Source organism: Anabas testudineus, chromosome 9, assembly GCF_900324465.2.
Source record: "Anabas testudineus chromosome 9, fAnaTes1.2, whole genome shotgun sequence".
Lineage (NCBI taxonomy): Eukaryota > Metazoa > Chordata > Actinopteri > Anabantiformes > Anabantidae > Anabas > Anabas testudineus.
Window position 1 is genome coordinate 9,174,266 of NC_046618.1, and position 14,439 is coordinate 9,188,704.

Consider the following 14,439-nt stretch of genomic DNA (forward strand, 5'->3'; position numbering starts at 1 on the left):
CATTGTTCATTCTAAATTTTAAATTACCTTTCCATGACACAGCCTCTTCGCTGAAACCTGGAATTAAATGATTGCATAACGGCATGGGAAGCCAACATCTGGATTACAAGGTACTGATCTGTTTTCACTGAAATATGAAACATTCAACCTAAGAGGAATTGCTATGATAAATAAATATGACAATGAGAAACAGATGGTTTCATTGGAGCAGAAAGTATTGGCAGGCACACTGTATTTTTTATTTAATCTTACAATTTACACAACTCCGCAGTCAACTCCAGTTCCAGGACTGTGAGACATGTTGTCTGACCATATCTGTGATGCCACTCAACACATTTTGTGTGCAAACATTCTTGGTATATTTCTATGCAATATATATAAACGTACTGCTGAAAAATCTGACCCAGTGTATCATGAGGCTGTTATAATGACTTGAATGAACAGAACCTGAATAAGTTATGAGAGTTGGAGGATACAGACACAACTCCTGAGGCATGAAAGTGTCAGAGTGTGCAGACCAGAGGTGACTCAGCATGCAGATACTATAAATCTGTCAAAGTTTCTTTGGGTACTAATATATGGCATGATATATGTTGCGTGTTTTATTAGATGGTGAGAAACATTTGAGCACACAATGCTTTTATGTGATGATCTTCAAGATGTTTGTGATCAAAGAAACTGACACCGGCTAAGACCGAGTCAGTACCATTTCTTTAGGGTCTATTACCTCTTTAAAGCGTTTGCTGTGGCAAACAGATTTAAAGTAGTTTACATTTTCATTAGACAACTTCAGACAGAAGGCTGGAGTTTCCCAGTTTCCCAAATCACCACTAGATGGAACAATTTATCTGTTTAGTGGAAATAGTGAGTGAGTTCATTACTTAACAAAAGAGAAAATATTTCTGTGTCACATTTTGTGTCTGTTGCCTTCAAGAAACTACAATACTGTCTTTTCATAGTGGGTTATTCAGGAAGTCAATCTTCCATCTAACATGGACTAAAACAGGTGGTCAGACAAAACTCTCGCACTTTTAATTACAGAGACGTTCACGCAGAGAGAATCTAACAAGTGATAAATCTAAAGAACAGTGTTGTTTTTAGTGTTTTGCTTTACAGTTTATTCATCTTTAGTTTACATAGTGGGCAAGACAACACATGTAGGGCAACTACCTTCAAAAGATAAGCTGTCTGTGCACGTGAGTCTGAACGTGCACGTATGTGTGCATGCATTCTTGTCATGTATGCGTAAGCTTTGCTGCTGCTATGTTACGCACTTAATTAAAAGCTAATTAAAGCTGCTCTTCAAATCTGTGAAACATTGTTAAATGTTTCACAGGTCAGTGTCCAGAATAAATGCTTTCCAATCCCATTTTCTGATTAAATCTCTTGTATTCATTAATTTAATAGTGGCCAGATCCCACGAGATAGTGAACTGAGGTGTGCTCTGGATTGATATCGCCACATTAAACAACAACAACAACAACAAAGAAGATGAGAAAAAGTGTGTGTGATCAGTTAATGCTGAAAAACAGATCAGCTTGACCTGAAATATCACCAGTCCTCCATATTAAATTCCAAATCTCTGATGTCCAAAATATGCTCTTTACCACTGAAATATGTTTATATGCAGTCTGTCATGTTCAAAGATGAGGTTTACTAAATTCTTGGTTGAGCAAAGCAGAATGGCCCATCTACTGAAAGCCTGGCTCCCTCCTCCTCCTCCTCCTCCTCCTCCTTTCCTCCGGGTTTGTACAGGTACATTTCAGCCTGTTTCTTTTTCTATCAGAACAGCAGCTGAACTCTGAATGACACTCTGTGTGAGGTTTATGGTTGGTTTATATCACTTTGGGGCAGTAAACACTGTACTGGCCATCGCTGTTGTTCCCCATGTGGTGCAAAGGAGGAGTTTGCAATAATGTATAAATATTATTGTGACAGGTCCGTGCTGTTGGCTGCAGTCAACTCTGTGGTTTTTAAATCATTTCCCCTATTTGTGTCCATCGCCGTTAATGCTGTGGGTGGGATCTTTTTTGTTTGTAGAAACACTCTAATGTTTTGCCCATTTGGAGCCCGCTAACATTCTTATTGTTAAGCTCGTTGCCTTTAACAAATATATAACTGTATTTTCCAGTGGCTGCCTTATTTGCCACAGGCGGTATGTTTTGAGCCGGAGGCTGAAGTAAATCCAAACATTGGCTGTCTGCTGCTGCTTTGCTTTTATCATTATCCTTCATATTGATGTTAACAGAAGTCTTTCCCTGTCTTCACTTTTTGACTGTGGGCGAATATGTTTATTTCATTTTGATGTCTTTGTTTACTGTGGGTTTATTTCTCTGCTTTTTGGCTTGTCATCCCTTGGGAACTCCCTGGCTAGGAACTACTGATTAAATTAAATCTCATAAGCACATCATGACCCAACTGGTCTTCCTGCAAGTCTTGTATGTACTTGCCAGTTTTTAATTTCTTTCATGTTGAGTGGGAAATTGAGTGCAACCTGTCTCACTCAGTCTAACTAATTTCAATGGACAATCTGCCTTTTTTCTGTGACAACTAAGTTACACGTAACTATACATGAACTGAAATCAGTTTAGAAGAAATATGTGTAAACATTATTTCTTTAATTATTATTATTATTTCCTTTCTGTTTGCATCTGCCTTACTCTACTTTAAACATTAAAATCTACAGTCAACACTTTATAATGTCTTGCCCATATTTTGTTGTCAGTTTGAGTACTGTTTAATTAATAGATGCACTTACACCCATACAGCATAGGGTATAATAAAATGGGTGTTTAAGTAGAACTGACCTTTACGCCACTGTTGAAATAAGGTTGAAAACAAGAAGTCACAAAATAACTATGGGAAGGAGAGAAAATGGCAAGTCAAATAATAAACAAAAGGAGACTTAAGCAAGAATTTGAAAAACAAGGATGAAGTAACAAGAGAGAAATGTAAAAATAAAGGGAGCAAAGAGGTGAACAGGGCAAGGGATAAAGAAACATAAACCAGATGGGAGCAAACCAGGAACACCAAAAACCCAATTCAAACCACTCACATGACAACAGGAAAAGAACAAAGTCCAAACAAACAGTACTGGAGGCCAAGAGGGGTCAGGAGACAGGAGAAGCTACAAGGTTCAGCAGACAATCTGGCAAACAAGAGTGTGGAGGGGTTTTTACAGTGGGTCATGGTGATTGGCTGCGACAAGGGTGTGGAGGGAAGCCAAACACAGGAAATGCGGAGCAAGGGTAGACAGAAAGAGTGGCTGTGTAGGTGTGTATGCAAATGAAAGGTAGGTGTACAAGTGGGCGTACGTGCAGGGGCAGAACAAGAGGAGAGACCGGGTGAATATGTGTGTGGAACATGCTGAAAAACAAACCAAGGACAAAGATAGACATGGATCATGATATAAAGTGTTGCTGCAGAGCAATTTGGTTTTGGAAGACCCACAAGTAATTCTGGTCTGGAAGGCCTGATTTTCCTAAATGCATCATTACTTGTGGATCTGGGGAAAATGCAATGTCATGGAACCAGTAAACAGTGCTTATCAGAACTAGACACATTGACAGAACTTTGTACGGCCAACTGAGTGGTCATGGAAGGAAGAGTTTCATTACCTTTATTTATTCATACATACTGTATATTTAAACAGCAGTTAAGTCTGCTGCTAAATGTACTTCCATCCATCCATTATCCCAACCACTTTTCCTCTTAAGGGTCATGGGAGTGCTGGAGCCTCTCCTAGCTGTCATTGGGTGAGAGGCAGGGTACATCATGGACAAGCTGCAAACTGTATTATGATCATTTCAAATATGTTGGCACAGAAATTCCACTGCTCCATGTTATAACAAATATGGACATTTAATGTAATTTGATTTAGTACAAACGTGTACTGAACTATGACTGACTGCAGTGCAACACATCATCCATCCATCAGCCATCATCTATGGGTGTCAAAACATGCGGTGTATGGGTCTGTGAAACTAAAGACCAGGGGTCGATCTACTTGGAAGCAAGTGGGGACAGCTGCTCGACTGAACCCAATCCGCCCCACCTTGAGTTTCAGTTTCTAAAGCTATAATTGTAAAATGACAAATACGCCCCTTAAATAAATAAAATAAAATAAAAAGCAAGAAGTACTGCAACAAACATGCACACTCACATGGATTTCTGCTGGATTAAATGCACTCTACCCTCCCCACTGTGCCACTCCATGGAAAATTTGTGCCCTTGCTCACATATGTCAACCAAAATATCAAAACCACCAGGTAATGTTAATGTTGTGGCTTGTTGCTGTGTAAAAATACCATTAAAGATTAGGACAACTGCTAACACTGATACGAATGATAACGTATTATGTCGCAGTGTGCAACAGTGACCTGTCACAGGAAGTGACGGCGGCTGTCTTTCTGGTCGCTTTTATGATCAGTTTAATGATATTGTCAACATTGTGCTTTAGGGTTGTTTAGTGCAAGCTATCACTTCCATAAATTGGCAAGGGTTCAGAGGTTCAAAGGTTTTTCCTCAGGGCTTGCATAAATCCTCTGCTTTTGTCTGATCATAGTCACAAAACAACAGGCCATGTCCAAGACCACAGAGCCTCAGACACACAGCTGTGAGTAGACACCACTTTCCAATTTCAGACATGCAACACGCCAAACATTTGAGATCATATTTTTATTTAAGATTGTTCTCATTATTTTGAAATATAAATGTGAAGCACACACTGCATGTTTGGTTTGGGTTAAACAAAATGTTAGAAGTAAAAAACTCATTAACCGTTTTCTTTCTTATTCTCAACTGTTAACCAAAAGAGGAAACTGGTTAACTAGAACAGAAATTACAAGACACGTGCAGGGCATCACACATTACAGCTATTTCGAGCAAGGACATTTACATGTACACTGACATGCTGTTTGTGCCTCGAAGAAAACAGTTCGTCAAAGCAATAACTGTTACAAATACAAAATAGATGTAAGTGTGATTACCCAAAAATGAAAGATAAAAAAAATTACGACTTGAAGCTATTATCCACAACAGTTCTGGGCTTGTCAGTGTTGCTGTTTTGTTTTCAAGAGACTTGTTTTTGGAAGCAGAAAACTAGACAAAATGCCCCCCCCCTCCCCTAAAAATGACAGCACATATTGAGACATCATTTCCTATGCTGCAGCAATCACAATCAAAACTCACAAAGTCAACCTTGTAAGACACTGCTAAAGCTTGCAGCGAGTATCTCTCTATTGCACATATTTTCATTTTTATTGTCCACCGTCACGGGAATGAACAAAATTCTGGCTCCGCTGACTGGTTGCAATAACACTTCACCCAGTCAGACAAACTCTGATATTGTAGCCTAAGCTCAGCATGGGGCTCCATATTGAACCACAGTGATTTGCTTTTGATAATCACATAACTCTCATACATATTTTAGAATCTCCATTACGTGTGTCGATTGAGGTAATGAAGGAGAATAGGTTATTAGACAACAGATAAAGTAGTAGATAGTGCAGGTGTCATTCACAGTTCATGACCCCAGGCAGCCATCAGTTCACACACACAGGAGCTGTTACAGTGCTGCAAGATCTTCTACCAGAACAGATCAATTAAATTGCTTATAAATGACTTTTACAATTCTGTTGTTTCATTTGACTGTTAATGACGTATGTTGCAAGGTGAAGAATCGTGAATTGAAACGAACAAGTGTGAAAGTGACAAGTGACAATCGTCTCAAAGTTACACTACAGTCGACTGATTTATAAATATACAGCTGCTAAAGATCTCATTTCTTATGTTGTGTGGTTTCTGTAGGATCTTACATCACTTTCTCAATCACACTCATTCAAGTCGTAAAAGGTTCACAGCACCACACCTGTACCTGTATGTGTGTGTGTGTGTGTGTGTGTGTTTGTGTCTGTATGTCTGTGAATCAACAATCAAAGGTAGAAACAGAGAGATGTGAAGCCAAGAGTTCAACTGCTGCCATCACGATTGCCTCTGTGTCTTATCTTTATAGAATTTACAGTGTAATTTAATCTAAAAGTAGCTTTCAGTAACAACTCTCCTCCCCTCCCCTCTCCTCTCCTCTCCTCTCCTCTCCTCTCCTCTCCTCTCCTCTCCTCTCCTCTCCTCTCCTCTCCTCTCCTCTCCTCTTCTCTCCTCTTCTCTCCTCTCCCAGTATCCAGCAGGGAGCGATGTCCACAGGCCAATGGTCTGGAGAGTGTGGCTCCTCTGGTGTGCACTGCAATGGAAACTCCTGATCCCATCCCCACCACCGTTAGGGGAACCATTCCAACCTGGATCAATGGGAGCTTTCTGAGAAATGGTCCAGGGAAGTTTGAATTTGGGACAGACAGGTATAAGTATAAAGTCTCACTGAGCTTTATTGGGATGATAAGTTTTTTAAAAACATAGATAAAACGAAGTGCTACATCAATAAAGTAAATGATTCAAAGGAGCTGGCTGAAACGTTCGCTTACTGTCAGATAGAAGAGACAACAACAAAAACAATGGTTGAACCTGATCGTAGTATTTTCGCAGCTCATTAGTCATGTCCATGCTAAGACAACAACCTGCGATGACGGGATTTATTTATTGACATAACACACACATACAAGAAAAATCTGTTTTTTTGTCACTACAATTCAGTGAATTATGTGAAAAAACAACATACGAAAACCACGTAGTTTAAGCTTTCACACACTGAAGCACAAAGGGTGTTGTTTTCCTTCATCTGTGACATGTTTTTGTTTTCATATTGACCAGTGTCCCAATGTCTAGCATCAGATTGATTCACTCAAATAATCAGGATTTCTGAAAGTAGTGCTCACGTGACTCTATTTCTCATAAATTTCTCTTTTTCTTGCAGATACACCCACTGGTTTGATGGGATGGCCTTGATGCACCGGTTCCACATCTGTGAGGGCATTGTCACATACAGCAGCCGCTTCCTGCGAAGTGATTCGTTTGTCTACAACTCAGAGAAGAACCGGATTGTGGTGTCAGAGTTCGGGACAATGGCAATGCCCGATCCATGCAAAAACATCTTTGCACGTTTCTTTTCGCGCTTTCAGATTCCCAGTATGTATGTCTTGTTTCCACATTGTGCATTCTCATGTGTAGCCCACTTCAGTCTAGTGTAATGTAGCGGCAGCAGCAGCCAGATGCATTATTAAACTATTCAGTGTGTTTGTGCATATAGGTAATAAATAAGACAGCTGTGCCAAAGTGAATGTGCTATATTGTGGGCTGGTGCAACCTATGAAAGCTGAAGAATAGAAGACAATATTAGAAGTGTGTGTGTGTGTGTGTGTGTGTGTCTTAATATCTTACTAATTTTTCTACAAATCATGAATATTGAAAGAGGAATGAGCTGATGTAAAAAGTACTTTCTCTACTTAGCATCTTTAGTGCTACATTCAATGCCCCTGTGATGTATGTGTAAACAGAGGCCACAGATAATGCCAATGTGAACTTTGTCAAGTACAAAGGAGACTTTTATGTGAGCACAGAAACCAACTACATGAGAAGAATAGATCCACAAAGCCTGGAGACAAAGGACAAGGTGAGTCAGTGTATGAAATGTAAACATCGCTTCGGACTGCTGCTGAAGATGAAGAAGTGTAGCCGTTGTTAAAGGTAATGATGCTGTCTATTTAAGGTGGATTGGAGTCAATACATAGCTGTGAATTCAGCCACAGCTCACCCACACTATGACCGTGATGGAGCCACATACAACATGGGAAACTCTTACGGCAAAAGTGGTACCATTTCTTCTCTAAATTGCTTCCAACATGTCATACCTGGCCATGTATCTGTATTAGTATCCTTATGTTTGCTCGTTCATTTCTTCAGGTTTCTTCTACAACATCATCCGTGTACCTCCTCCTGGGGCGGAGGCATCAACAGAGGACTCTGCAGACCTGACTGGGGCCGAAGTGATCTGCTCCATCCGTGCAGCAGAATCCAGGAAACCTTCTTATTATCACAGCTTTGGTGAGATACACACTACAGCATAGCAAATAGACTGCAGCCCTTTAAGTTGTCTGCATGCTGGATGTATAGTGAGCTGGAATTAAATAATTCCAGGAGAGATTTAGGTTTTTTTTCTGCTTTATTTTTCTTGTTGCCTGCACTGACAGGGTGAGCCCACACCACTTCTTGTGCTCTTATTAATAACTCATTTGAATTCTTGTCTCATCCTGCTTCTTTTTTGGAAATCACTGTTCTTTTGTCTTTCTGCTCAGTTCTCACACTATCTCTATCTGTCTATAATTTTGTCTTTCACTCACACACAAAAGGACAAACTGTCTCTTACACTATCTGTGAAATTATTAAATTATAAGGGACACAGTCAACTTTTCAATTTGTATTTTTCCATTACTTATTTATGTAATAGTGTTTTAATAACTTGCTATTTGTAAATCTGTTTTTACTTATGATATATCTATAATGCAATTAGAGACACTTCAGTCAAGAATTGATCCTTTAGTCAAAAACAAAGAGTTACAAGCTCTAATAGTCTCCCAGCAAGAAATTAGCTGGAAGAACTAAAACCCCCTAATGACCAAATTCATGATTATTAGATATCAGTAAAATGAACAGCATAGAAAACTTAAGCATTGTGTGAATGTTGGAGTAGTTGAGGAAGCAGCAGGAGTCCCGGCGTCAGAGTATTAACAGACTAAAGTGAAAAATACCAAGTTTATAATTACTGCGCACTACACATAGATAGTTATGATGGGAATGTTACTAGTCAGCTAATAATGAAGCAGCTGATGAAGAAGCCGTTGATACTGAAGCATTAAACTTCCTCCAGGCACCTAATACAAGTTTAACTTCATCGCTTTGCCTAAAACTAACGCAATGTGGCTCCATATTGTTTTTGTACTGCCCCAGTTCCCTGATTACATCTCAGTCTCTATTTCCAGTAGACCTCTCTAGATCTGCCAGACTGGCTGGCACCGACAAATCTCACAAGTGATGGTGGTTATGTTTAGCCCCCATTTTGTGTGTTTACACGCAAGCACAATATTTTTGTCTCATTTTCCCCCACATGTGCATGAAAAGGTGGGTAGTTAGGCAGTAAGGATGGACTAGCAGAGAAGCCGTGGATGTAAAGTTTGCTTTACAAATCCTCAATTTGTGGTCCAATTAAATGGAACCACTTAGAAACTCAGTATTAATATTAGCATCCCCTAACATTTTTTAACACCTACATTACAGTTCGTCAACACTGGAGTCATGTTGATAGGTCACATGGCCTTGAAATAACTTGCTATGAGTCATTTTGTTTATGTTTATGAAAATATTAATGAGGCATATCAGCAGGGCATTTTGAAATGTCCCACTGATATGCCTGATTAACCATTTCATAAAACTAGTTCACAGAATCATCATTGCACTAATGAGTCGTGCTCTATCTGTAGCCATTTAAATTTATTATTGTATCACATGTAGCAGGTTTATCATACACAAGCTTAATTAGAAAATGATTTATGTTTCAATGTGACAAAAATGTGATGACAATCAGATGAGTCTGTGCTGTATATTAATGCATGCGTTTCATCGTGTGTGTGGCTTCCTGCTCTAGTCATGTCAGAGAACTACATTGTGTTCATTGAGCAGCCAATCAAGTTGGACCTGCTGAAGTTCATGCTGTACAGAATACAGGGAAAGGCTTTTCATAAAGTCATGTCTTGGGAGCCTCAGTATGGAACCATCTTCCACCTCGTCAACAGGCACACGGGCAAGGTGAGTTCAATTAGGTTACTGCACAGCCATGGACCTACATGAAAATATGAAGTGGGAACACACACACACACACACACAAACACACACACACACACAGCTGCTGAATAGCCAGAAAAAAGGAAAGTTGCAAGCTAATCTCTTCACGCACGATGAAGTTTTTTCCTTATTTATTTTGATGAAGTCACACTCTGATGGTGTATAGCCTTTTCTCATACATTGTTACTCTCAATTTTCTCATCTCATTACACAGCATACCCATTAAGCATACAAAATCAAACTTTCAAAATGTGAAGGTGCAACACAATAACAGCTGTGCCAATGAGCAAGCTAGTGTTGAAAAGTCAAAAACAACGCAGCAGCATTTTCTCTTTTGTTTAAAAACCTTTATTATTGTGTGAATATTTTCTGATTTACTGATTGGTTGAAGTGACTCTCCCATCAGGTGAGTGAAGTGAGATATCGTGCAGCCCCCATGTTTACACTGCACCAGATCAATGCTTTTGAAGACAATGGGTTCTTGGTTATGGACTTGTGCTGTGGGGACGATGGCCAGGTAATTGGAGAGTACACAGTGGAGAACCTCTGCAGTGATGGGGGGGCGGAGATCGACAAGGTAAATAATAACGTCTCATTGGTTTGTCATGTGCGAGCAGCTCAGATTTAGGTCCAGGCTTTTACGAAACAGACTCAACAGAATTATTGAATCAGGGTTTTATTGTCTCCAACATTGTTGTGTTTGTATTTAATTTCCATCCAGTTTTTATTTACTTTAAACAATGTTTAAGAGATGTACACATAAAAATAAACACAAATCAGCAAATCTTTAGAGAGGTTTGTATGGTTCTGTATAGAGACCATCTTTAGACACTATGGTCAACTCTGGCACTCGCTTGTTACTGTTTTAGCAATGACCTCTGATATACCTGAGGCAGAGGTAGTTTGACTGTATCTGCAGATAAAACCTTATTTTTTTTATTTGGATCAAACCACACTTACAAAAACACCTCTAAACAATATTGTCATGTATAAAATTATTTTCTGACAGAATCTGCTCTATATTTGTATTTTTACTATGTATGTCTGATTCCTTTTGGCAGTTTTACAACTCACTGTGCAGAAATCTCCCAAGGAGATACGTCTTACCCTTGACTGTGGATGAACAAACTCCTTTGGACCAAAACCTTGTCACTCTGAATAACTATAAAGCTACAGCAAAAAAGACCAAACCAGGAGAGGTAGGATTAAACTGCAGGATCAGGGTAATTGTTGTTATAAAGAAACTGTACTTCACTGTATATCACACACTTCTTGTTTAACAGGAATTGGGTAAAGAATGAGGTCTATAATCATGACAAATTCAGCCAATTCACTCCCACACACTTCACCGCAAACTGCGCAATTATTCAGCACGATAAGACACTGAAGGTCCTTTCAGCAACATAGTAATTTACTTGCAACAGATAAAAACTGTGTCAAACTGAGAGTCTACCATGTGGCTGAACAGATGCCATTTAACAGTTTATGTGGGGCCTCTGCACACACACACACACACACACACACACACACACACACACACACTTGTGCACGCACACTGTCCAACAGACGGTGAGAGCGGTGTTATGTCCATGTAACAGCTGAAAAACAACTGTGAATGTGCAGCTGGTTACTGCTGTTTGTGGACAAAAACAAAAGAAAAAAAGTTTTAACATAAAATTTAAAGAAATATATTTCTCATGACCTAAAGTTTTAAATTAATGCCCAGAACTTTGTAATGCAGTATTGATTCTAGTCCTGGCAGCATGACAGTGTAAATTAGGTCAGTTGTTGTTGGTGTCTGTTGTTTTTTCTCTCAGTTGAATCAAAGCACACTTACCTTTAAATTTATATTTTAAAATACCACTAAGATTATAAAAACCAGATTTTTTAGTTTTTACAAATTTTATTTTTTAGCACTGGACTAAAAGTTCAAACATTTTTTAACCTTTTTTGAGTGAAATGTTAATTTCTTCTTTGACCCCACAGGTTTTCATGACCCACGAGGAGCTTCACGATGATGAGCTGCTGCAGTACGGTGGGCTTGAATTCCCTCAGATCAACTATGACCAGTACAACGGCAGACCTTACCGCTACTTCTACTCCTGTGGCTTTGGACACGTCGTTGGCGACTCCTTGCTCAAGATGGATGTCCACACCAAGGAGCTTAAGGTCCTCTATCAGTCAAATGCTCAGTATTATTTGGTCACAGTCATTCTTAATATGCTGTTGTCACTGAGAGGGAGCACCAGCTTGGGAGCTGGTTTTAACATGAAACCGCTCAGAGTAGAGACGATGTCTATGTAATCTTCCTTGTCTAGGTGTGGCGTTATCCTGGCTTGTACCCGTCTGAGCCTGTCTTTGTTGCTTCGCCCAAAGCTACAGAGGAAGATGATGGAGTGGTCTTGTCAGTCATCATCACACCCAGAGAAGTAAGGGGGGAAGAAATTCCAAAAATCTGCTGTACAAGTGCAGCAGCACACATACAGTAGTGAACTTCAGCAGTGACAGCATTACCCAGTCAATCTGAATGTGAATGTGCTTTGGCACTGTACTGTGATATATAACAAAGAACATATGTGACCACAGACTGTAATAAAGCAGACATTGTGCTGCGTCTAACCAGAGTGTGCATATACAGTATATCTTAACATGCATGGAGATAACAACTGGTTTGGTACATTCCCTATCATTACCGTGAGAAGTGTGTTCTGTGAACATAACATATTTAATCGCTTCTATTTCAGGAGAAACGTACTTTCCTACTCGTTCTGGATGCCAAGACCTTCACTGAGCTGGGCAGAGCGGAGGTCCCTGTCAACATCCCCACGGGGACGCATGGTGTGTTTAACAAAATGGGATAGGTAGCTTGCAACTCAGTGGCAAATTGCTTAAATTGAACCAGCAACCTGCTACCTTAACCACCGAACAGAATATCTCTGTTAAGATGGCAAGATGGCAATTTAGGGAAGGATAACTGGACAGAAAGCGCAGCATGGCATCAGCACACTGATAAAGTTTGTCTACGTTCTTATTGTATGTACTCTTGTAAGAAGCCTTTATGCAATAGCTAAAGTACGATGTGAACAGTGCCTACTTAGAAGGACTAATATTTCACTTGGAAAACGTTTGAAAGAATATGAAAATCAATGCACGCATCTAAATAAAATCCATTTCTTTTTTTTCTGTTTCAACCTAAAGTGTTTTTGCATCATCAGGCCACTGGAAACGCTATACTCCCAGTGAGGACAGAACAGCACTTAGGATACATAAAAATGCATCAGAGGAAATTCAATTTCTGTCAAAGTAATGTGATAGAAATGGACAATGTCTAAAATGCCTGGAAAACAAATGGATCTAGCTAGTCGATAGCCTCCAGAGAGTCTAGCAAGGGTCACATCAGAATTTTTGTGCGTTTTATACGCTCCAAACAATACAAAACAAAGTTGACACATACATAAACACTGACATGTAGGACCTTGTGTCCAAACAAAAGCAGTTTGTTGTATTAAAATGTGAGATGGACAGAACAGAATAAAACACATGGCCCCCGCCCCGAGTGTCAAGTACTTGTCACTCCATCATCTCCACAAATGACTTTACTAATGCTTATTTTATTGGCTATTTTCCGTCTCACGTTGACTTGAATGAATTGAACTGAACTGACCACGGGCTGTGCACATGATACAGGCGCTATCAGTGTGTAAAAGCCGTGAAGTTCAACTATATTATTTTTCAAAATGGACTTGTAGTCGCGTGTTGCACTGGAAACGTTTAGAGATAGTTTACAAAGGCAACTCTCCACCTTCTGTAATGACTGTGCAGTACACATGGACCTCTCTCGTTACAGTGAACTGAATAAAACAGGGAGGAGTCGAGCTACAGTATTCTCCAGTGATTAAATGTAATACTGGAAATTAACAACACTTGTGTTTTCCTTATGCTCTTTGCTCAACTGGTGCTGCATCTCCTAATAAACACGCTGTACAGTTCTCCCAAGACACACATTAATTAGCCCATAATTCCTAATCTAATCAGTCATGCTTAACCTCTGTGTGTGTTTGCATGAAGAGGTGTGTGTGTGTGTGTGTGTGTGTGTGTGTGTGTCTATGTGCATATGCTGTTGCTCAGGTTCATTAGTACCCTCTCCCAGCAGCATAACCAGCAGAGAGAGATACAGCGACCTTTGCCCTCACATAAAGCTAAAGTTAAATTTTGTGTTCACGAAGCTGTGAGGCGAAGCAAACTCTTATCGATGTTGCCCAACACCTTTTTAATTTAAAGTATTATTGAATGAGACATTAAGCAGGAGGATCAATGGTTCATTCAAGGTGCTGTTCTAGATAGTCAAATGGCTCAACGCGTTAGATTTACCTGAGTGATTTTTGAACAATGGTTGAGCATAATAACTACTGTAATTCTGAAAACACATGCATGCGGGCATCTGAGCACAATGGGATACAAGTAAACCTGCAAACAGAACATTGATGTACACAATTTTCTGAGCTGCTTTTTCTAGGTGACAATTTCAGACTGCTGAGGTGTTTATTTGACCCACGAGAGTAAGCAGGAGCTCGCTCTCAACCCCCCTGCTGTCTCACTAAGCACAAGCTATTGCACAGTGGCTTAGCTTTGACTGTTATCTGTATCATTATT

At 39.7% G+C, this 14,439-nt stretch overlaps 1 protein-coding gene across 1 annotated transcript; it reads left to right on the forward strand.

Moving 5' to 3' along the window:
* Positions 1-4,581: 4,581 nt before the first annotated feature.
* Positions 4,582-13,232, forward strand: bco2l (beta-carotene 15, 15-dioxygenase 2, like). The gene is made up of 12 exons (XM_026342310.1): positions 4,582-4,615; positions 6,176-6,353; positions 6,866-7,077; positions 7,446-7,561; positions 7,658-7,760; positions 7,852-7,992; positions 9,590-9,750; positions 10,193-10,363; positions 10,848-10,985; positions 11,773-11,955; positions 12,105-12,215; positions 12,531-13,232. The coding sequence occupies exons 1-12, from the start codon at positions 4,582-4,584 to the stop codon at positions 12,645-12,647; spliced, it is 1,665 nt and encodes a 554-aa protein (XP_026198095.1). The 3' UTR covers positions 12,648-13,232.
* The last annotated feature ends 1,207 nt before the right edge of the window (positions 13,233-14,439 follow it).